Source organism: Heptranchias perlo, chromosome 17, assembly GCF_035084215.1.
Source record: "Heptranchias perlo isolate sHepPer1 chromosome 17, sHepPer1.hap1, whole genome shotgun sequence".
Classification (NCBI taxonomy): domain Eukaryota; kingdom Metazoa; phylum Chordata; class Chondrichthyes; order Hexanchiformes; family Hexanchidae; genus Heptranchias; species Heptranchias perlo.
The window spans coordinates 26,973,950-26,998,908 of NC_090341.1; the positions used below are offsets into that span (position 1 = coordinate 26,973,950).

The 24,959-nt window shown below is 41.6% G+C and overlaps 2 protein-coding genes across 2 annotated transcripts in view; both read right to left on the bottom strand.

The window, feature by feature from the left end:
* Positions 1 to 24,959, bottom strand: part of rps23 (ribosomal protein S23) — a 162,040-nt gene that overhangs the window by 25,486 nt on the left and 111,595 nt on the right. The window lies entirely within an intron of this gene.
* LOC137334196 (ADP-ribosylation factor 4) lies at positions 1,466 to 24,245 on the bottom strand. Its single transcript, XM_067998766.1, has 6 exons — positions 24,077 to 24,245; positions 19,409 to 19,489; positions 17,833 to 17,942; positions 6,053 to 6,124; positions 4,303 to 4,428; positions 1,466 to 2,814 (listed from the first exon to the last, which is right to left on the bottom strand). Exons 1-6 carry the CDS (start codon positions 24,141 to 24,143, stop codon positions 2,728 to 2,730), a joined length of 543 nt encoding a protein of 180 aa, XP_067854867.1. The 5' UTR covers positions 24,144 to 24,245; the 3' UTR covers positions 1,466 to 2,727.

Sequence of the window (24,959 nt, forward strand, 5' to 3'; positions counted from 1 at the left end):
ACACAGCCTCAGGATAAGGGGTGAGATGAGGAGGAATTTCTTCACTGAGGGCAGTGAATATTTGGAATTCTTCACCCCAGAGGGCTGTGATGCTCAGTTGTAGAGTATATTCAAGACTGAGATCAATAGATTTTTGGACACTGAGGGAATCAAGGGATTATGGGGATCGGACAGGAAAGTGGAGTTGAGGTCAAAGATCAGCCATGATCATATTGAATGGTGCAGCAGGCTCGAGGGGCTGCATGTCCTACTCCTGCTCCTATTTCTTATGTTTCCATTGGACTTGAGGACATAAATAGGCCTTAAGCAACACTTGAAGTTGGAACAGTGCATATGTAAAACTCAACCAAAGCGACTGACTTCCATTATGAAAAAGGGTGAATAAATTTGAGGAAGACAAAGAACAGATCAGAAGTTGTGTGGAGGAGCACGGTTCCTGGGATTATGGAGGTTATTGATTTAAGTGTGTATAATTAGAAATACATTCTGAAGTTCTGGAAAACCTTTTCTCAGGAGATTAATTGGTTTTGATAGGAATAGCTATTCCTTCATCTAGATCTTTCTTGGAGTGTGTTTGATACCATAAGTCAAGGAAACTTTCCTAATGGAAGTACAATATGATTTTAAGAAGTTGCTTTTCGGGAAGAAAAACCTCATTCTTGGCTCAGACTCACACTAACCTGAGGCAGAAGTGGATTTTTAGCTCAGAGACTTGAGCACATAAGCTGGGCTGACATTTCACTGCAGTACTGAAGGAATGCTGCACTATTGGCAGTGCTGTCTTTCAGATGAGATGTTAAACCAAAGCCCCATTTGCCCTTGCAACTGTATGCAAAAGATTCCATGCCATTATTTGAAGAGAAGGGAGTTCTCCCCAGTGTCTTGGCCAATATTTATCCCTCAACCAATATCACATTAAAAAAAGTCATTATCTCATTGCTGTTTATGGGACCCGGTTGTGTCCAAATTTACTACTGATTTTCCTACACCTCAAAAGAACTTAATTGGCTGTAAAGCACTTTGGGATGTCCTGAGGGTTAGGAAAGGCACTATATAAATGCATTTTAAAAAATATTTCCATTATCAGTTCCGAGGTCTAAATTTAGAAACTATATAAACTAGTCAGCAAGTATACCTTTCCACCAGTAGTGGCACTGCAGCATGACCAGTTTATGCTCCGACAAACTCTACTTCCCAAATTACTGTTAAGTTTTGCCATTTGACTATTTTATAAAACTGAAATATTAAAAAAAGCTCAAAGTATGACTTGAAAATAGCTATTAATGACATCCAGGCCTATTACTGCCCACCCTCTAACTGCTTCACCTGAAGGGTACGCTTGGTCTTGACTCCTCACGTGATTCCCTTAGATCTATGTTTCATGCTTATGATCTTAGAAGTTTTATTTACACAAAACACTAGTGTCTAAAACAATTAGATTAAGTTAAATGACAAACACAAAGTATTACTATAAAGTTCATTTTATTTCATTAGAATTATGTCAAATGGATTACGTAGACACCTTTCATTATTGGAATTTTGATTTTCCAAAATCTTCCAGTTTCATGAAGACTTGCCCATCCGTAGACAAATAAACCAACCATAACTATATTACATTGAATAACACAGCACATTGATACTGAAAGCAACATGCAACATTAAAAAAAGTTAAAACTTTCAATATACTAGAAAGACAATCTGATCTTATCTAAGAGGATAGAAATGCCAACATGAAAGCATGCATGTTTCAGGACTGGATCCTTTAGTAGTATTATAAAGTTTACATTGCAATGGGGTGCACAGCCTGTTGCTTGTTTTGTGACAAAGGAAGAAAGGAACATTTAGAGTTTGCAGTGTTAAATATGCAGAATGGGGGATGGATGTGGTCCACTGAAACTGGTTATGTTGCCAAGAACAGGTGTCTACCAACAAAAGAAAAACCTCAACCCTTAAATTATTTTTTTAACACAAAGCCTTGCATTACACCAGCCAACACAGAGGTAGCAAACCACTTCAGAGATCTACAGCACTAAGATCAAAGATTGAAGGACCTTTGAAGTTGTTTCAACACTATGACATTGGACTGGGTTGCTCTGGAGGGGCCATAAAGTTGTAATCAGCAAGACTTAATTCGTATTGATCTGCCAGACTATAGAAACAAGGCAATTTCTGTGCAACTGATGCATTTTCCATTAGGATAATTTGCTTTACTGACTCAAATCGCCTTATCCCACCACCCTGCCCAGATCTATTCAGGAGTCATGTTCAATAGCCAAATGACAAGGAATTGGCAAAATGGAATGGTACAGAAATTTTTTTTCAGCGGATTGTCTGTTTTGGAATGACCTGAGGTATCACAAAACTCTGAAAAAGGGCAAGGTAAAAATTTTAAAACAATTGTTTGTTTGGGCTTAAATGTATTTGAAGTTAATTCTTCAGCTATTACAGAGTTAGGGTCTAGATATTGGCTTCAATTGGGAGATAAATTGGAAGAAAAATGCACTTTTTCACAAGATAACTGTTTAATCTTCCTCCAATTTATGAAATCTACCACAAACATTGGCAACAATGAAGAGTTCAAAATCAAGATGTGCTGCCAAAAAATCAGCTCCAGAAACCACAATATTTGGGAGATGAAAACTAGTTAACAAGCCTAGACCAATGTTACCAAACGTGTCCCCTGTGAAATAAAACACATAGTTGCCAAATTAAATTGTGGCATCAGGTCTAGGATTTTGATAGTTCAGATGACAGCCAGTCAAGCCCTTCATACAAGCCAGTTCCTTGTGTAGCACAGGTAGCCTGAACATACCACTGTTAAGAAAAAAGAAGAAAATATGGTATTAGACAAACTAACAAAAATATAAATTTATTTACAGAAACACATTTCCGATAGTGACAATGGTTTATAACATAAATTAAGTAACTGGCATTTGGCTAAGGGTATTTCAGATTAAAAAATTAAACTGGTCAAAACTCCCTCCTCTTTACCCCCAATTATCCCCAAGAGCCAGTGACTTTCACTGAGCCATGTTTTCGTGAGTACTGGATAATTTTTGAGAGAGCTGAGACAGCAGGCATTGGCTATTATATGGTGGGACATCACAACTAGTATCCACACACACATTTTCCAGCAGAGATTACTGGATTGAGATCAGGCAATGGAATATTGATTGAATTTTCCTCCCCAAACGGAGTATCCAATTGTTCTGTCCTTACCACCAACCCATCTCTGATCAACTCATTTAACCCAAACCATGGATCAAACTTGGCATCATCTTAATCTGTAAAACTCTATACACAGCGCCCATCAGAAAGTGAATTCATCCCTTGAAAAATCAAGAAGTCCACTCTTTAAATTTGATATTTTGGAGACTTCTTGAACTCTCGATGGTCAGGAAAAGATATTTTAAAGAAAAAAATGTGCATTCGTTTAGCGCCTTTTACATTCTTGACACAGCCAATGAATTACTTTTTACACCATAAAATGTTCCATACTGCTTTGTATTTCCACTGTTCGCATCTTAAAAATCAGTGTGGTTTTTGCTTTCTTGATATAATTTTTACTTTTTTGCCAATATTTCTCCAACTCCTAAAGATGTCGATTCCTTAAGGGGTTAATCACAGGCTCGCCAGTACCTCACCCAAGTGATCATTGAGTTTTGACTGCATGGAGAAACATAACCAAGTCAAATCCTGTCATGTAACATTTATATACACACTAGCTGTAGAGATCATTAGATAGCGATCAGGAGTGGGAACTCTGACCAATCTTTCTCCTTCCCAACCCAAGGATGCAAAGACTAGTTATATGCTGGAACTTTCACCTTTGGCAGGGGTATAAAATGGGAGATATTGGATCGGCCACCCATTATACACCTCGCCAAATTTTCCTTTCAATTGAAGTTAATGGAAAGGAAAAGCGGATGCATAACAAGTTGGCCGATCAGATATCTGTTGTCACCCCCACCAAAGTTGATAAGGTTCGCCCATAGTGTCAATGTTTTGTCTGCCTACAATAAATCAGCTATCTCAACATCAACCAGGAATCAAATTTAAGATCTTTTTGGACTGTACTGCCCAGCTTCTTATTGTATAAATTCATTTAAGTCATTGGACAAGTCCTATTTCGTCACTTTGAAGGAACATGGATATTAAAGTTCAGTGGTGATTATGGTACATATTACATTGAATGCCAATTTTGCAAATACTAACATCTAGGATAATTCCATGCATGTTGCTATCAAGGTGTTATGAACTACTAACGTTTACTATGTAACAGTTCTTAAGTAGATTTCTTACAATTCTGTTATGATAGCCCGATAGCCCTAATTTATCTGTCATTTCGCTGATGGTTAAGGCATTTGGTAGGTCTTGTTTGTTGGCAAATACCAGTAAAACTGCATCTCTCAATTCATCTTCTTGAAGCTAGAAAACAAATTAGTAATATGATTCAGTTATCATGGCAAATTTGATACAAGAGTAAAAGATGTGTGATCATTCAATTTACCCAGAAATTGTACCTTTGCTAAACTATCCACATCAAGTTACACCCAGGATCAGGAAGTTCATTTCAACCTCAGCCCTATGTTAGCTCTAGACTCCTACTCTCTACCTTTCTCCTGAAGACACTCATGCTGAGATTCTTGCCCAAATAGCTATTCTGCGTGTATGAGCCGAACCAGACCACTGGGACATCATAGTCAAGGCAGGGCCTGTATCATTTAACATCACTACATGCACTTTTCAGCCAGTGACTGGATATTGACCCTGGTCAATTCTTTTAGTTCGCTCTAAAATGTTACAGCCAATTGCAGCCCTACTGATAGTGCCGAGATAGCTCCCCACGGACCAGGAACTGCCTTACAAGCCAGATATTACCCTCTGGTACTTCAACTTCAAGTGGCCATTAGTCATGCATAAAACTGGACAGTCAGTGCTGGGAGATTATCTGACTGTGGAGGACTTAACAGCACAGTCCGATACTGACTGCCTGATGTCCATGTGCACAATTCCAGTAAAGATTGTTACAGTGATCAGAAATGACAAACCTGGCTAAGTTTGACCATCCCTAATCCAGGGGTATTACTTTCAATTGTAATAGCTGGATTGCTGTCTCAGCTACAATCAGTTAAGCTTTGGCCACTGGGTGGTAATGTGCACATTTTCAGAGACAGTCATATTGTTTTCTGTTCATGCAAATTTTGAAGTTATCACTTAAAAATTCCATTTTTACACTTGAATTTTATTTCCATTTTTATAGATTCTTTCTGCCTTTTAGCCTCGTGCTACAGCTCAAATTTAAAATAAAATAGGCTTCTTACCCACACATCATCTCTTCACCCACTGCTGCCACTTGTAGTCACTGTCCCTCAAATGGTTTTATTTTTAATTTTTAAGGTTCGTTACTTTTCATAAACATGTGTATCTGGGTCCCACTATCACTACAGCTCTGTCACAGTCTGATGTATCCCTACTGCCTCGGCTCCCACTGCAGCTGCACTGATAAGTATTTCAAAGCTTCCACTCTCCCACTTTGGTGGTTTGGTTAATGCGGCTCAGGTTCCTGCTGTGGCCACCTCTACAATATAAATTAGATTTTAAAATATTTCCATCCATTTCCAACTCAAAGATTATTTATAAAAAAAAATTCTTGGTCACTCCCATCTGGCCCACAATTAACTTAATAATTCTCACTACTTTTATTTCATTAATACAACCATTTTGTATTTATTCCTCTTATTTCATTACTACATTTTAATTGAATCTCAGGTCCATTTATTTAATGAACAAATTTTCAAGAAAACCATATTTATTTCATTAATAAATGTATAGAATCCTACTGGATTAAGTATCCACTGCTTTTATTTTATCCTTAAATTTTTGGAGTATGGCTCAGTTCCTTCAAATTCCCATCACACAACAAGAAATAATAATGAAGTATTTTCACTCCATGAAACCAATAAACCAACATAGGGACCAGAAAGGAACATTGATTTAGAACATTTGAAAACATATGAGCTACCAAATGCAAAGTTTGATGGATAAATACCATTTTCCGCAGCTCTTCCGATGCTTCCTGAATTCTCTCTCGGTCATTGCTATCTACCACAAAAATAAGACCCTGTAATAAGATAAGGAAAATATTTTGGACTTAAATTTTACAAGATTTTCTTTGCCAACGCAGGATTCTTAAAAATCATTTGCACCTAAACACATCCACATACCATTTACAAGATGCATTTTCATTTAAAAAAAAATCCTTTAAATACTGTACTAGGTGAGACATTGAATCAACCCCTCACTCCACTATATGTTTGATATCAACTCTGGTGCTCCAGAGAGGTGCCAAGAAGTAAGTAGACTCTTCTCCCTCCCCCCAGCAGTGGAAATAAAGAGGGGAAAAAAGGGCGTAATTCTTTTCTTTTTAAAAAGAGCGTCACAGAATATCTCGCATGCTCAGCTCAAAAGGTCACCCCCATAGGCGAGGCCTCGCTCGTTAGAAACTGCAGACTATAAACACACACAATATCTAGTTATACAGTAATGCCCAGGGGCCATCAGAAACCCTGGTTATTGTAATTAGCACACTCAATTGACATGACCTCTCTCACGTTCTCCTCGTCCACAATAGCAGAAGAACAAATAAGTAAACTCAGACCATGCGACTTATGCTATAAACGACAAATCAAGTACATTAAAATAACAGATAAGTAGCAGTGATAGATAATACAGCAGTTTGCCCTAATTTTAGAGAGCTCTTAACTCCCACCTCGGGTACAAAAATACCAAAAAAAAACTGCTTACTCGACAGATAATACTAAACCTGAGCCAGTGTACGGGCTAACTCATAAATGGGTATTTATAATGGTCGATGACATTCCACAGGAACACTTCAATATGTGCTGCAGTAACAGTGATCCGGGATAAAATTGGTGAGCTGAGAGAGATGCCTGTTATACTTCTGCCTGGGCATGCAGCTCTTAACAAATCTCCTGCCTGAGACAACCCTGGTACCTTCCCCTGCTGGAATAACAGTTACTTGTTTTTTTAAATTTGTTAATGGGATGTGGGCGTCGCTAGCAAGGCCAGCATTTATTCCCCTTGAGAAGGTGGTGGTGAGCCGCCTTCTTGAACCACTGCAGTCCGTGTGGTGAAGGTTCTCCCACACTGCTGTTAGGTAGGGAGTTCCAGGATTTTGACCTAGCGACGATGAAGGAACAGTGATATATTTCCAAGTCGAGATGGTGTGTGACTTGGAGGGGAACGTGCAGGTGGTGTTGTTCCCATGTGCCTGCTGCCCTTGTCCTTCTAGGTGGTAGAGGTCGCGGGTTTGGGAGGTGCTGTCAACGAAGCCTTGGCAAGTTGCTGCAGTGCATCCTGTGAATGGTACACACTGCAGCCACTGTGCGCCAGTGGTGAAGGGAGTGAATGTTTAGGGTGGTGGATGGGGTGCCAATCAAGCGGGCTGCTTTGTCCTGGATGGTGTCGAGCTTCATGAGTGTTGTCGGAGCTGCACTCATCCAGGCAAGGGGTGAGTATTCCATCACACTCCTGACTTGTGCCTTGTAGATGGTGGAAAGGCTTTGGGGAGTCAGGTGGTGAGTCACTCGCCGCAGAATTCCCAGCCTCTGACCTGCTCTTGTAGCCACTGTATTTATATGGCTGGTCCAGTTAAGTTTCTGATCAATGGTGACCCCCAGGATGTTGACGGTGGGGAATTCGGCGATGGTAATGCCGTTGAAAGTCAAGGGGAGGTGGTTAGACTCTCTCTTGTTGGAGATGGTCATTGCCTGGCACTTGTCTGGCACGAATGTCACTTGCCACTTATCAGCCCAAGCCTGGATGTTGTCCAGGTCTTGCTGCATGCAGGCTCGGACTGCTTCATTATTTGAGGGTTTGCGAATGGAACTGAACACTGTGCAATCATCAGTGAACATCCCCATTTCTGACCTTATGATGGAGGGAAGGTCATTGATGAAGCAGCTGAAGATGGTTGGGCCTAGGAGACTGCCCTGAGGAACTCCTGCAGCAATGTCCTGGGGCTGAGATGATTGGCCTCCAACAACCACTACCATCTTCCTTTGTGCTAGGTATGACTCCAGCCACTGGAGAGTTTTCCCCAATTCCCACTGACTTCAATTTTACGAGGGCTCCTTGGTGCCACACTCTGTCAAATGCTGCCTTGATGTCAAGGGCAGTCACTCTCACCTCACCTCTGGAATTCAGCTCTTTTGTCCATGTTTGGATCAAGGCTGTAATGAGGTCTGGAGCAGAGTGGTCCTGGCAGAACCCAAACTGAGCATCGGTGAGCAGGTTATTGGTGAGCAAGTGCTACTTGATAGCACTGTCGATGACACCTTCCATCACTTTGCTGATGATTGAGAGTAGACTGATGGGGCGGTAATTGGCCGGATTGGATTTGTCCTGCTTTTTGTGGACATACCTGGGCAATTTTCCACATTGTCAGGTAGTTGCCAGTGTTGTAGCTGTACTGGAACAGCTTGGCTCGAGGTGCAGCTAGTTCTGGAGCACAAGTCTTCAGCACTACAGCTGGGATGTTGTCAGGGCCCATAGCCTTTGCTTTCACGTGGAGTGAATCAAATTGGCTGAAGACCGGCTTCTGTGATGGTGGGGATATCGGTAGGAGGCCGAGATGGATCATCCACTCGGCAATTCTGGCTGAAGATGGTTGCAAACGCTTCAGCCTTGTCTTTTGCACTCACGTGCTGGACTCTGCCATCATTGAGGATGGGGATGTTTACAGAGCCTCTTCCTCCCGTTAGTTGTTTAATTGTCCACCACCATTCACGACTGGATGTGGCAGGACTGCAGAGCTTTGATCTGATCCGTTGGTTGTGGAATCGCTTAGCTCTGTCTATAGCATGTTGCTTTCGCTGTTTAGCATGCACGTAGTCCTGAGTTGTAGCTTCACCGGGTTGGCACCTCGTTTTTAAGTACGCCTGGTGCTGCTTCTGGCATGCTCTTCTACACTCCTCATTGAACCAGGGTTGATCCCCTGGCTTGTTGGTAATGGTAGAGTGAGGAATATGCTGGGCCATGAGGTTACAGATTGTGCTGGAATACAATTCTGCTGCTGCTGATGGCCCACCACACCTCATGGATGCCCAGTTTTGAGCTGCTGGATCTGTTCTGAATCTATCCCATTTAGCACAGTGGTAGTGCCACACAACACATTGGATGGTATCCTCAGTGCAAAGACGGGACTTCATCTCCACGAGGACTGTGCGGTGGTCACTCCTACCAATACTGTCATGGACAGATGTATTTGCGACAGGTAGATTGGTGAGGACAAGGTCAAATAGGTTTTTCCCTCGTGTTGGTTCGCTCACCACCTGCCACAGGCCCAGTCTGGCAGCTATGTCCTTCAGGACTCGACCAGCTCTGTCACTAGTGGTGCTACTGAGCCACTCTTGGTGATGGACATTGAAGTCCCCCACCCAGAGTACATTCTATGCCCTTGCTCCCCTCAGTGGTTCCTGCAAGTGGTGTTCAACATGGAGGAAGATTGATTAATCAGTGACTTGTGTTCAAGTCATTCATCTATTCCCAGAACAGAGGGAATCAAAACAATTTTTGCACAAATACATCCATCATTCACTGCAGGGTTCAGAGACATCAGATTGGTCATCTAACTTGACTATCTCCAGCTAATTAAACTGACAATTGGCTGCATTGAATAGACTGATACCTATGCAGACAGGTATCAGGACATGCTTCTGGAAAGAGGAAACTAATGGCTCTGCAATTAAAATGTATGAACATATCAAGGTAGCCGTATGTGGCTGCATTGTCCGTGGATCTAGTTTTCCTCAATACAATTTTTAGCCATATCTCAACAATTCTGGCTGAATCCACAGATCTTAAACGTACAACACAAATTGAAAGTGATCAAGCAGTCTTAAATACATAATAAAAATTCTGTTGTTTCATGAATGTATACATTTCTGTGATTTGTTTCACAAACTTTATAATTTGACATGTGGCGCAACTTCCTGTTTATCACAGGTTATTCACAGAACAAAGCTAATAATGCAACGAACACTGAAACGAAGTGTGCGCTGTCTCACCACAGCTCGTTTGGCTCAAAGTCAAAATACTGACTTATCAAAATGCGCAGCTCTGCAGCAAACAATCATTTTCAAGACTATCTATTTTAATTGCATAAATATCACAATGAAAAAAATACACCATGGTACAAAATATTCAACTGTTGTCAGTCATTACAATACTATTCTTATACACATCACACTGCTAGGTCAAAAGCAAAGACTCTGGGGGGAGATTAACCACCCTTCATAGTTGTAGATGTATGACAGGGAGATCACAGGGGAAAGAAAAATATAGGGAATGATTTAGAGGACAACAACCCTAAAAAAAAAATCTGTACTGGCCATCTTCCCTCTGGATTAGGCATCTATATAAAGAAACCTGCAAATAAGCCTGCAGATTGAATCCTGGGATGAGAGGGTTGTCCTATGAGAGAGATTGAGTAGAATTGGCCTATACTCTGGGGTTTAGAAGAATGAGAGCAGATCTCATTGAAACATATAAGATTCTGAGGGGGCTTAACAGGGTAGATGCTGAGAGGTTGTTTCCCATGGCTGGAGAGTCTAGAACTAGGGGGCATAGTCTCAGGATAAGGGGTCGGCCATTTAAGACTGACATGAGGAATTTCTTCACTCAGAGGGTTGTGAATCTTTGGAATTCTCTACTCCATTGGGCTGTGGATGCTGAGTTGTTGAGTGTATTCAAGGCTGAGATAGATAGATTTTTGGACTCTAGGGGAATCAAGGGATATGGGGATCGGACGGGAAAGTGGAGTTGAGGTCAAAGATCAGCCATGATCTTATTGAATTGCGAAACAGGTTTGAGGGGCTGTATGGTCTAGTCCTGCTCCTATTTATTACATTCTTGTAAAGATATATGATAACTCAAATTGAACACTTGGTCTTGCATTGGAGGGTTTAAGAAATCTGTAAAAATTTCAGGATACAAAGTGCTATTTAAGGAAATAAAATCTGACATATGAAATGTTTAAAAAGACAGAAAACAGCTAATTATCTACTGATCATACATACCAGGTTAACACCAATAGATCTGCAGGAGATTCTTTCTTTTGAGGTAATCTCTAAATCACAAACTCTGCACACTTCAAAACGTATTACCTTACTACACAGTGTACAGATATTGGATACATCAATACTGTGCAGCGATCAACTACAAATATGTACTCCTAATGGAGTGGTTACTTACCGTCAGAATTAGTCATCATACAACCTTCGGAGGTAGACATTTCAGGAAACATCCCCTTCCCATGTAAGTTAGATTTTACAGTGAGTGGCTTCTGATCCCAAATGTATGAAAATATTTACGAATGCCATCTATCAAAATTTAAAGAGCACGTGTGCTCAAAAGGACAATGTAACAAATGGGTAGCCTGGGACAACATGGTTCTATTTCCAAGAACAATTCCCAGACATTCCAAGCCTATTGTACATTCGGCTCAAGAGTGCAGTTATACTCCAACATTTAGATCGCTGCAAAGCAGTTTCCACTTCGCAACAATGCAGAAGTAACAGCACAACTTGAGTCAGGTCTCTCCTGACTCTAAAAGTGGAGCGACGAGCTCCCCCCCACCTCGGCTTCCCCACAGGGGAGGGAGTTTCTCATTATTTGGGTTTGAAACTAAGTAGACTACAATTCCCCTGCAGTGGAAAACCAGATTTAAAAATTTCTCAGGGGGGGTCACTAAGCACTTTATAAAAACTTACATAACTTCTCAAATGTTTTGAGAAAGCAGCAGCGAAGCTCTCAGTCACAAGAATTTGATTTGGAGTTAGGTAGTGTAAATGTGGTACCGCCCACCACAAACCAATTGTGTTGCTACTGGTCTTACACTGTCTTCAACCACGAGCTACAGTGTCAAATGTGCACCATTTTACTTCAAAAGCCTTAAAATTCATGACAAATGGAACCTGGAAAATTCTAGAACTAACAATTTATCAACACTCTCAACTATCCAAAAAGGGATGTACTGCTCATTTATTACTTCCAATTACAACAGCAGCTAGCCTATCATATGGCAGCAAAGCAATACAATTCAAAAAACTCCACTTAGTAAATAGATGCCCCAATGCTCACAAAAACATTGCCTGTAGCAGATGCTGCCAACATACTATTTGCATTCTACTGTAAAAGTTGCATCTAATTTATATTCAAGAAGTTGCATGCATATAGCACCTTTCATAACCTCAGGACATCCCAGAGCACTTCACAGAGAAGTACTTTTGAAATGTAGTTACTGGTGTAATGTCAGGAACTGAAGCAGCCAATTTGCACAAACATCATTCAGATAAAAGACGAGCTAATTTTTTTTTGGTTGCGATGGTTGAGGAATAAATATTGGCCAGGACAGAGGGAAATTGTATGTTACTTAACAGAAATGATTTATCTCAAATAATTCCTAATCAGCAGTATCTTAAAATCAGGACACAGAAAGTAGAACAATGGTTGAATGCACTCAAGTGGTTAGCATTTTGGGTAACAGATGCTGATTGTTCTACAAGAGACTCCAACACGCAATGATGTCAGATAGTTGGTACTGATTTGAATCACCAACAATACATCAGTAGTGATGCAAGTTTCTGATTTCAGCTGCATCACTCAGCACCAATTGCCCCCTCCCCCAAAGTGCTCACACACCACTTAACTAGTTCAAAAAGCATTTGGCAAAAGTCTAGGAGCAGATCGTGACACTTTAAGCTCAGAAAAAGAAACTGTAGGGTTTGGGAGAAGATTTTTTTCTTTCAAAACAAACATGTGCAATGGAACACCAAGATGTCTATTTTAAATTCCTTCAACGCCCACATCCCATGAACAAATAAAAAAATTAGGTAAGAGTAAATTTATAAATCTAAAGAGAAAAGGCCAAAGAGCAGTGTAGCGATTTGGGTACATAAGAACATAAGAAATAGGAGCAGGAGTAGGCCAATCGGCCCCTCGAGCCTGCTCGCCATTCAATAAGATCATGGCTGATCTGATCCTCACCTCAAATTTAAATTCATGTCCAATTTCCTGCCCGCTCCCCGTAACCCCTAATTCCCTTTACTTCTAGGAAACTGTCTATTTCTGTTTTAAATTTATTTAATGATGTAGCTTCCACAGCTTCCTGGGGCAGCAAATTCCACAGACCTACTACCCTCTGAGTGAAGAAGTTTCTCCTCATCTCAGTTTTGAAAGAGCAGCCCCTTATTCTAAGATTATGCCCCCTAGTTCTAGTTTCACCCATCCTTGGGAACATCCTTACCGCATCCACTCGATCAAGCCCCTTCACAATCTTATATGTTTCAATAAGATCGCCTCTCATTCTTCTGTAAAGATAAGTAGAGCGACAGGAAGGGACAGAAAGTTTAACAGTAATAGTGCATCAGTGAATAAGGTGAAATCAAGGAAAAAAAGTAAAAAGTTAAAATTAAAGGTGCTTTATCTGAATGCATGAAGCAGTCGGAACAAGACAGACGAAGTAATGGCACAAAGAGAGAAAAACAGGTGTGATCTAGTAGCCATTACAGAGACATGGGAAAAATGATCACCCGTGGCTAACTAAAGAAGTTAAGGATAGTATTAGATTAAAAGAGGTTTATAACGTTGCCAAAATGAGCAATAAACCTGAGAATTGGGAAAGTTTTAGAAACCAGCAAAGGATGACCAAAAAATTGATAGAGGGAGAAAATAGAGAGTAAACCAGCAAGAAATATAAAAAGATTGTAAGAGCTTCTACAAGTATGTAAAAAGGAAGACATTGGTGAAAGTAAACATGGGTGCCTTAGAATCTGAGGCAGGAGAAATTATAATGGGGAATAAGGAAATGGCAGAGATGTTGAACAAATATTTTGTCTCTGTCTTCACAGTAGAAGACACAAAAAACATACCAGAAATAGTGGGGAACCAAGGGGCTAATGGGAATGAGGAACTTGAAGTAATTAATATCAGTAAAGAAAAAGTACTGGAGAAATTAATGAGACTAAAAGCCAACATCCTAGAGTTCAAAAAGTGATGGTTGCAGAAATAGTGGATGCATTGGTTGTGATCTTCCAAAATTCCCTAGATTCTCGAATGGTCCCAGTGGATTTGAAGGTAGCAAATGTAACCCCGCTATTCAAGAAAGGAGGGAAGAGAGAAAAAAGGGAACTACATGCCAGTTAGCCTGACGTGAGTAGTCGGGAAAATGCTGGAATCTATTATTAAGGAAGTGGTAATGGGGCACTTGGAAAATCACAATATGATTCGGCAGAGTCAACACGGTTTTATGAAAGGGAAACTGTGTTCGACAAATCTACTAGAGTTTTTTGAGGATATAATCAGCAGGGAAGATAAAGGGGAACCAGTGGATGTAGTATATTTGAATTTTCAAAAGGCATTCGATAAGCTGCCACACAAAAGGTTGTTACACAAGATTGGGGTTCATGGGATTGGGGGTAATATATTAGCATGGATAATGGTTAACAGACAGAAAACAGAGCAGGAATAAACGGGTCATTTTCAGGTTGGCAGGCTGTAACTGGTGGGGTGCCCCCCAAAGATCAGCTATTTACAATCTATATTAATAACTTAGATGAAAGGACCGAGCGTAATGTATCCAAGTTTGCTGACGATACAAAGCTAAGTGGGAAAGTAAATGTAAGGAATCTTACAACACCAGGTTATAGTCCAACAGTTTTATTTGAAAATCACAAGCTTTCGGAGACTTCTTCCTTCGTCACTCACCTGACGAAGGAGGAAGCCTCCGAAAGCTTGCGATTTTCAAATAAAACTGTTGGACTATAACCTGGTGTTGTAAGATTCCTTACATTTGTGCACCCCAGTCCATCACGGGCATCTCCACATCATGGGAAAGTAAGCTAAGAGGAGGACACAGAATCTGCAAAGGGATATAGACAGATTAAGTGAGTGGGCAAGAAGGTGGCAGATGGAGTATAATGTGGGGAAATGTGAGGTTATTCACTTTGGTAGGAAGAACAGAAAAACAGAATATTTTCTAAATGGTGAGAAACTATTAAATGTTAGTGGTCAGAGGGATTTGGACGTCCTTGTATACAAAACAAAGTTAACATGCAGGTACAGCAAGCAATTAGGAAGGCAAATGGTATGTTGGCCTTTACTGCAAGGTGGTTGGAGTACAAGAGTAAAGAAGTCTTGCTGCAATTGTACAGGGCTTTGGTGAGACCACACCTGGAGTACTGTGTACAGTTTTGGTGTCTTTACCTAAGGAATAATATACGTGCCTTAGAGGCGGTGCAACAAAAGTTCACGAGATTGCTTCCTGGGATGAGAGGGTTGTCCTATGAGAGATTGAGTAGAATTGGCCTACACTCTCCGGAGTTTAGAAGAATGAGAGGTGATCTCAATGAAACATAAGATTCTGAGAGGACTTGAGAGAGTAGATGCTGAAAGGCTAATTCCCCTGGCTGGAGAGTATGGAACTAGGGGACCTAGTCTCAGGATAAGGGGTCGGCCATTTAGGACTGATGGGGAGAAATTTCTTCACTCAGAGGGTTGTAAATCTTTGGAATTCTCCACTCGAGGGCCGTGGATGCTCAGTCGATGACTATATTCAAGACTGAGATTGATGGATATTTGGACACTAAGGGAATCAAGGGATACGAGGATCAGGCGGGAAAGTGGAGTTGAGGTCGAAGATCAGCCACGATCTTACTGAATGGCAGAGCAGGCTCGAGGGTCCGTATGGCCTGCTCCTGCTCCTATTTCTTATGTTCTTATCATGCTTAGGGCTAAGGCACAAGTCAGGTGCGTTAAATACTGCCCATCCATGCCAAATTGTACCTCCTGAATTACAGACATTCCAGTCTTCTATAAAACTGAATGCAACAGTGCATACACGGAAGGTGCCTGTATGTGTGCAGTTTAGGTCTCCTTACCCAAGGAAAAATATACTTGCCTTAGAGGTGGTGCGACGAAGGTTCGTTAGATTCCTGGGATGAGAGGGTTGTCCTATGAGAGATTGAGTGGAATTGGGCCTATACTCTCTGGACTTTAGAAGAATAAAAGATGATTTCATTGAAATATATAAGATTCTGAGAGGGCTTGACAGAGTAGATGCTGCGAGACTGCTTCCCCTGGCTAGAGAGTCTAGAATTTGGGGACATCGGCTCAGGATAAGGGGTTGGCCATTTAGGACTAAGATGAGGAAAAATTTCTTCACTCAAGAGTGTTGTGAATCTTTGGAATTCTCTACCCCATTGCTCCGAGTTTCAGAGGAAGCCGCAATGTTCAATGTGAGAGCCATTACAATTTTCTGTACATTTTTAACCAATATACCGGTCCATCAAAATTTTTTAAAACCCTCTCTTTCGAAGGGTGTATATCCAAAGTGAACTCATCATCTTTTCTCTATTTTGGATGCTGAAGCACCTGCTGTGTATTTCCAACATTTGTAGATATTTTTCCTATTTATCCGTATTGGTTTGAGTCCACTAGGACAGGGTGGGGAGAAAGATTTGGACTCATGGTAGGGCATACATAGGGTGAACCCACATTAATTATGAGTGGTTAAGAATCTAATTAAGGACTGTAAGTACAGATAGATGATGCACACAGCATACAAACACGCTGGTTCCTAAACTGTTGGATCCTTGGAAATGTCACATCAAGGAAAGATAAGACTATTGGTGCATCTCTCATTAAACTTGAACCAATGTCCAGTTCATTATAAGGAAATTGTATTCTTAGTGTCCACCCTAGACTTCTTAGTTTGGAACTCAAAACCGCCATAGCTTTCTGCGATATCATTTATATATATTACAACACTTTGTAACTTCAAAGTTGGAATTTCACAAAATGCAAACAGAAACCAGTTGGAACAAAAAGAAAAAAATGTAGTATTTCTGTAGCATGAAGAATGAGTTGAAACAGATGCGAGTCAGTTTGTCATACCCAGGAAAGACTTGTCAGCATATGAGACTTATGAATTAAGCACAATAGTATATAATGGGCCAGATTTCCTGTGAAAATAACAGCAAGGCTAACAAGGGCTCACCGTTACTTCTGTGCAAATGGTAGAGCAGCTTCCAGCGCACGCGCAGTTAAACACGGAAATCCAGAAGTTACTGTACCAGATGCGACCCTCCTCCATTAGCTGCTCGAGAACAGTATCTTTGTCAGCTGGCTATCCATTCAAATGAATGGAAAGCCATGAAGTTCCTGCACTGACCTGATGGATACGAACTAATCTCGCCAGAAAAAGGTACGTCAAGTCATTTCAAGTCTAAGCACCCTTTTAACAGCGTGTTAAGTCTTAATGACTGGCAAACAACCTTTCTGGCACTGAAAGTTAACTTTTACAAGTGTGGAGTTGTCAGATTTTAATTGTTGTTGGACATTTAAAAATGTTTTTTTTTGTATTTTCCTTCCTGTCTCTTAATTAAGTATTTTTTAAGCTCTTTATTTCGCTTTTTATACTTGATTCGACATTGAATTCACGATTCTAACTTATACTTCCTGGTTCTGACTCCGCGCTGCTCATTAAGGATGCTTCAATCTGATTGGTTAAGGGGATACACAGTTGCTTGTTCCGTTCACACAGTCCCAAATGCCCTGTAAAGGGTGCTGCATTAGATTGAGCGCCCCATGAGAGGAAGTTGCCATGCAAAAGCCCATGGGCAAATGCAAGTCTAACGAATGGGGGATAGCATTCCTTCGCCGCTCACAGGAAAATCCAACCCATTGTATTTCAGCTTAACAAGTTAAATTTAACTCACTGTGCTCTACCCAATCAGAACATTAAAATACCTGGGTGTTCTGGAAATAGTGCCTCCACAAGGGTCTAATTTTGTCTTGGCCACCAACATCCCACACAGTGAAACATATGTTTTTGTATTCCACTGTTTCAACATTGAATCCTGTAAAGAGAGAACAAACAATTATGGATTCGCAATAAAACCAAAGTCATAACCAGAATATTAAACAGGTTGCAGCTTTTATTGAGATATGCTTACAACAGTTGCACTGTAACACAGACATATTCAGTTTTATTTTTACATACCACAAATTACATCTTGATCTATATGCAGCAGTATTTTATGCCTTTAAAAATAGCTTAAATAGATCATCCATTTCTTTTGCAGTATTGACAACTTAATTTATCGGTTAGGAAAATTAATTTGCTGTGAATAAAATGAGGTATTCTTCATTTCAGCAATTGCATTAATCTCGATGTTTCAACAGATTACACAGTAGGGCCTTTCACTACATTTCAGAATCCGATTCCTGCCACAACCCGAAGATTTGACTTCATTTTTATTTCATTTTAAATTACCAGCTATATTCAGACTAGTAATTTTCCGAGACAATTTGACCAGCTTCAGGTAGGTCTCTCCCTCACAAACAAAAACGTGCATTTATAAAGCGCCTTTAACGTAGTAAAACATCCCAAGGTGGAGAGTTAGCGAACAAAATTTGAGATTAAAGGAGATGACCAAAAGCTTGGTCAAAGAGGTAGGTTTTAAGGAGCGTCTTACAGAAAAGAGAGATAGAGGACAAAGACGTTTAGGGAGGGAATTCCAGAGTTGAGGCCTAGGCCTTGGTCTATTATTTATACATTTTAATCTCTTCCTTCTCCAATGCAAAGTGCCTTGGTGTCAGTAATGTTTCACATTTCCCTTTTCTCCACACAAGCAAAAATAAACTTTGATGCTGGATGCACCTCAATAAGTAACATTTTTATTGCCACTACCAAATCAAAAGGAAACCAGCCTATGAGGAGCAGACTGAATAGGGTACCAAGATATCAAATTTGGAAATAGTGCTAGTAAAACCTGATTGGACTGAAAATCCACCAGAAATTGCTATCAAGGTCCCTGATGGCTTAGTAAGTACAAGCACCATATTGGGAGTTATGGAATTGCAGAACCAGTACTTCCCTGGTTTAAGCTAAATTAGCAGGTCTCAATCAGGTTTTGTCAGGGTTGCTACAATCACGAGGCAAAAGGGAAAAAAAGGCCAGTGTTCCTGATCACTATCCAATGACCACTGCTGGGAGTATGTTTCAATGCAGGGCGAGGACAGGATGAGACTTGTCCATGATCATGGTCAAATAACCCAGCAACATCTCCTGACCAGGTTCACACATCAATAGTCGTCATATTCCTCCTACCAGAACTGCAAATGGTTCACAGCCTGTCCCTATGCTCGAACTGAGATGTCAATAAAAAGATCAACTTGGAGAGAAGGAAACAGAGGGGGTAAAATGTGAAAGAGACAGCAAATAAAACTAACCAACAATATTCGAGAGACAAATCAAATACATATTACAGACAGTTTGTTGGTAGTCTGATGCAACCAATAATCCAGTGTGATTCTTACTTACCAATAGTTGGAATAGTTGTTACAATTTCCCCTAGTTTCAGTTTGTACAAGATGGTTGTTTTACCAGCGGCGTCCAAACCAACTAGTACGAGAAACAAGAGATCAAATTAGTGCTTATTTACTTAAAATACTTACCATGCATGTGAATATATATTTCATTTAAAAACTGGAAAAGACATTTTATCATCACATGGCCTTTTGGAGCTCTTGGTTAAAACTTTATATAAGTGAAAAATGGAATGTACATGGGTTTTTTTGGGTCTTCAAACGGCCCACTTAAGACAGCCAATCTTTGCATTCATAGTCACCTTTATATTTGAATATTATTTTTCTAAAATATCCTCCATGCCAAAAAGCAAAAGAGGACAAATATATGGCATAAAAATCTTCTTTACCTAAACCACTAGTACTTGTGCAGAACAAGTAAAATAACATCACAAATGAACAGTCTCTTGACCCAGTTTGTCAGTGATGGCTCAATTTGTCATTTACACCAGTGGATAATGTGATAAAGAATCATTGCCTCAAAGGTGTAACCAAGAGGACAAATACATGGCACATAAACCAAAAGGTCCCAGGTCCATGCTGAGTCAGCTGATCCTAACTCTGGCAGCAGTTAGGTCATTAAAATTATCCTAGTGCTGCTGGGCTAGTGAGGGGAGAGAAAAAAAGCAGCCAGGGATTCCACTCCTAATTGTCATCCGATGACTGCTGCTGGAACACGTGAACACACAGTCTAGACTTCAATGAAGCCAAAGAATTCCGCCACCCCCTTTTAAAATTAAAAAAAATTCAGAGTTAAAAACAATGTCCAAAAATGAATGTCATCCTAGAGAGAACAACCGCTTTTAGGAGCGTCACACCAATTAGGTGACTTGTCAATAAAGATCATTGGGAAAACTCTAATCGAAATTGCTCTGCTCCTCCAGGTACTGCTCCACTATTCTGGAGGACTTCCTGCTTCTGCTGGTCCAACTGCTTTTACAAGAATGCTTGTCTGTTGCTGCATTTTTTGCAGACGTTTAGTAGTTCAGTGTGGTCATTTAATTTAATTCTCTGTTTAATAGGATTTTGTATTTAAACCGACTGTAAATATTTTTTTTCCCTGCATAAGAGAATGCGGAGCTGTTTTTGCGAGGCTCTGCTCCTGGTGCGATATCTTGCTTTATGGAAGCATGGATTGGAGAATATGGTGCAGAGTTCAGCCTCTCCGATTCTGGGAAATCGGTCGTGCCAAAAATCAGGTAGACTGACCTGCACACCTGATTATCTGATCCGTGCTACCATACCACGAGGTGTGTGTCAAGAGTGAAGCCTGCTAAGATCATCCTTGTATTTAAGTTACCTTTCTTCTTTATAATGCTGTAAAATGTTTAAAATTTACTGGTTCGTTGCAGTTTAAGCATGCATTTGCACCATAAACAAAGTGTTGGCAGAAAGCGATTTCTGCTCTTTACCAACACTATACTAGCAGCGTAAATTCAGAGTAGACTTGAGTGAAGTGGTGTGAAACTCTCGAAGTAGTCTCACAACACTTAGTTTTGACACCATACGGAGTGCAAATCCAGTGTGGCATCAAACCTGTTTTGTCAAGTGCGCAGGGGGTCCATTGGACCACCCCTGGACACTTTGTAAACCTTAATTTAAAGATTGAGAGAACATGGATTCTCTTCTCCCCTCTCATATTTAAATTTCTAACTTTTGGGAGATAGCTATGCACAGTTCTTTCCTAAACAAGGCAGCTAAAGTTCCAGCCAGGCAGGTGCCAAGCAATGTAAACAGGGTTCTGTTTGCAGGAAACCAAACTGCACTGACTGGTCTCAGACCAATATCTGCAGTGTAAATGCACCCTAATTTAGAAAATTAACATAAATGTGTTCAGAACATTTTGTAATATGCTGCAGAATTTGGTTGGACTTGCTGTAGATATTGGCCCTGAGGTGCCGCAGAATTGTAGGGATTCTGCCTTACACAAGAATTCCCACTTCAGTGACGCACTGGATAGCATCTCAGCAAGATTTCATGTTTTCAGGAGGGGAAGGAAGAAAATATTTTCAAAAAAAATACCTCACCAAAGGTATAGTACTGCATGACTTTATCATGTCATTCTTCACTTAAAAGCTGATCTTTGACAAAAAAAACTGGGCTGAGGTCAGTTTTGTTTTATGTTAGGCCCACTGTCAAAGGGTAAGGACAGTATTTAATATTCTTCAACAAAAAAAAGAGTAGGATAAGGTTCACTAGATTGAAATAAACTTAAAACAATAAGCAACAACTTGCATTTACAGAGTGCCTTTAACATAGAAAAATGTCCCATGACACAAGGAAAATGATTGTTGAGCCATAAAAGGAGAGATTAGGAGGGGTGATAAAGAGCTTGGTCAAATGAGTGAATTTTAAGGAGGGTCTCAAAGGATGAGAAAGAGGGGTTTAGGGAGGGAATTCCATCGAGTGGGACCAAGGCACAGCTGCCAATGTTGGGGCAAAGGAAGGGAGGATGTACAAGGAGCCAGAGACAAAGGAATGGAAAGTTCAGGTAGCAAGGGGAGGTAGAGCTGGAGGTGGTGACAGAGACAGGGGACGCTGAGATTTAAAGACAAAGGATTTTAAATTTGTGGGATTGGAGTCAATATAGGTCATAAGGATGGATGGGTAAGCAAGACTTGCTGCAGTATCGGATACAAGCAACAAAAATTTGGACGAGCAGACGTTTAAGGGTAGAAGATGGGAGGCCAACAAGGAAATCATTGGAGTAAGAGAATTTGGAAGCAACAAAACATGTATGAGGGTTTCAGCAGCAGATGGGCTGAGGTAGGGGCAGAAGCACATGATGTCATAGAGATGGATACAGGCCATCTTTGTGATGGAGAAAATAAGAGGTCAGAAGCTCAGCTAGGGGTCGAATAGAATGCTGAGGTTGTGAACAGTCTAGTTCAGCCCGAGGGTATAGCCAGGGAGGGAGATGGTATCAGTGGCAAGAGAGCAGAGTTTGTGGCAGGGGCTGAAGATGATGGCTTCGATCGTTCCAATGTTTAAATGGAGGAATTTAAGACTCATCCAAGACTGGATGTTGGACAAGTAGTCTGGCAGAACAGAGGAAGGATCGAGAAAGGTGGAGAGGCAGAGCTTGGTGTAATCAGCAAACCTGTCGAAGATGACCCCCATGTCCGCGGATGATGCTATCAAAGAGCAACATGTAAACGAGGTACAGAAGGGGGCCGTGGATGGGGGTGATGGTGCAGGGTGGAAAGTGGAGCCATTGCTCGAGATGCTCTGCCTTTGATTGGATAAATAAGAGTGGAGCCAACTAAGAGCAATTCTTTGGTGCTGGACAACTGAGGAGAGGCAATGGAGGATGGGGCGGTCAACCATATCGAAGACGACAGAGAGGTTGAAGAGGACAAGGAATGATAGCGTACCATGGTCAAAGTCAGAGAATGTCATTTGTGACTTTGGTTAGGGCTGTATCGGTGCTGTGGGAGGGACTGATAATGGATTGGAAGGATTCAAACAGGGAATTGTAGGAGAAATGGGCAAAGAGTTGAGGTGAGATGTTCAAGGACCTTGGAGAAGAAAGGAAATTTGGAGATAGGATGGTAGTATGCAAGAACAGATAACCATGTTTTTTTTTGTGGCGGGATGATAGCGATTTTGAAAAGGAGGGACAGCACCTGCAGACAAGGAAACCTTTGTCAGTTAGTATGGGGACAGCAAGGAAAGTAGGGTGGTCATGATTTTAGTGGGAATGGGGTTGAAAGACAAGGAGCTTGAAGAGGGCAGAAGGGAGATGGGGAGAAATGAGTGAAGCAACAATTAAGGGCTTGAGTGGGAGGGGCACAGAAAAATTATGGAAAAATATAAATAAAATGCTTTTTTTTGTACTTTAGTTGTATGCAGTTACTTTTAAAAAGTTACACCTGAAATTGTAGTGACTGTATTAGTGTATTACAAGTGCATTCCTCAGGCTCAAGCTGGGCCATTCAAAGGCCAGCCGAGGAACATTAGAATTTCCTTATTGCAGCTGATCGGCAAGTGTTAAATTTCTGTTAAAGATTTCACTCCACCCATAACCATTTCTAAAGACAATGGGCAATAAGGACAATATTATATCCCTAAACCACCAGAATGGGAAAAATATTAGCGCCTGTGGTGTCCTGTGCATTTCACACAGGAAGTCAACAGCAGCAGCTCGGTCCACGCTCCCGGTAAGCGGGTTATAGTAATCATCACTGGCTGGATCCACAAAAACTCGGCCCGCCCAACACCACTACACCCAAGAGCTGAGGATGTGGAGCCTGGCGATCCGGTTTAGTACCCTCACCCTAACCCATCGCGGCCCTACGCTGTGGACTCGTTATACCGCGGAACCGAATCACCATCTCGGGCCGGGCCTGTCCTGTCTGACTGTCACACCCTCCAACCCCAAATTAAAGAGGAAGCAGATTGTGAAATGTCGAGGTTTCAGCAGTTACCGCCCCGGCCCTAATCATCGGCCTCTAAACAACCGGAACCCGAAAATAAAAACAAGGCAACGACATACCGACCTCGCCACTAAATCTGAGCCGAGCACTGAACAAAGAGAGGCCGGGGCCGGGGTCGGGTGGAACGAGCCGGGGCAGGCGAGCACAGGGAGGAGCCTCACTCGCTTCCTTTCCTCTGCTAAACTCACCCATTAATATCCTGACTTGCTTCTTGCCGAAGAGCTTGCCGAAGACGCTGGATATGGTGAGCCCCATGGTAGCGGCTGAGTGCTGGCGTCGCTGCTCCTTCTGCTGCGGTGTGTGCGGCTCGCGCTCCCCGCCTCGCTCTCGCGCTCTGCCACGTCAGAGGCCTGCGGCCGCAGCTCCAACGGGGACAAAATGACGTCATGCGGCAAAGCTGGTCGACGCTGTCGCAAAATATTTCAGAATATAATTTCCGGGTTTTGTCAAACAAACGCATCGTTTTGCGCACGCGGGGGACCTATCCTGAAGTCTGCCTCTTTTAATCTGTTGTCCCAGTGTCATCAACCCAAATAAACGACCAAAAGTGCCCCCTTTTTAGAGGGGGACAACTAATAAACATGCACATAAAGAAAAAGAAAAAGGAACCGTATCAAATGAAATAATATTAGTTGTAGTATTGACTATACACTCAAGCCCCTGCGGTGGCCACCGGTCACGGAAGGCCTCAAGCACCTCGTGCTCCTTCTCCAGGGCCGCCTGGGTGCGGACAAAGCTGCAGGAGAGAGGCAGGCAGCCAGAGAGATCCCCCCAACAGGTCGCGTCTAACCTGGGCCTGAAGACGGCCACCTCGGCCAGGCCCAGGGGTAGACCCACGAGGAGGTTCTCCGACTTGCCTGCCCCCCTTCGCACCCGATGGCCAAAGATCTGGAGCGTGGAACTGAAGTGCAGCCAGAGATTGAGGAGCAACTCTTTCAAATAATGGAATAGGGACTGCAACCACTCACATTCCATGTATGCATGGAACACGGACTCATCCAGACTGCAAAAGTTAGTGGGGGTCTGGGAGTCAGTAAAGTGGCTCGGGAACTTGTTTGTTGGGACTGCTCC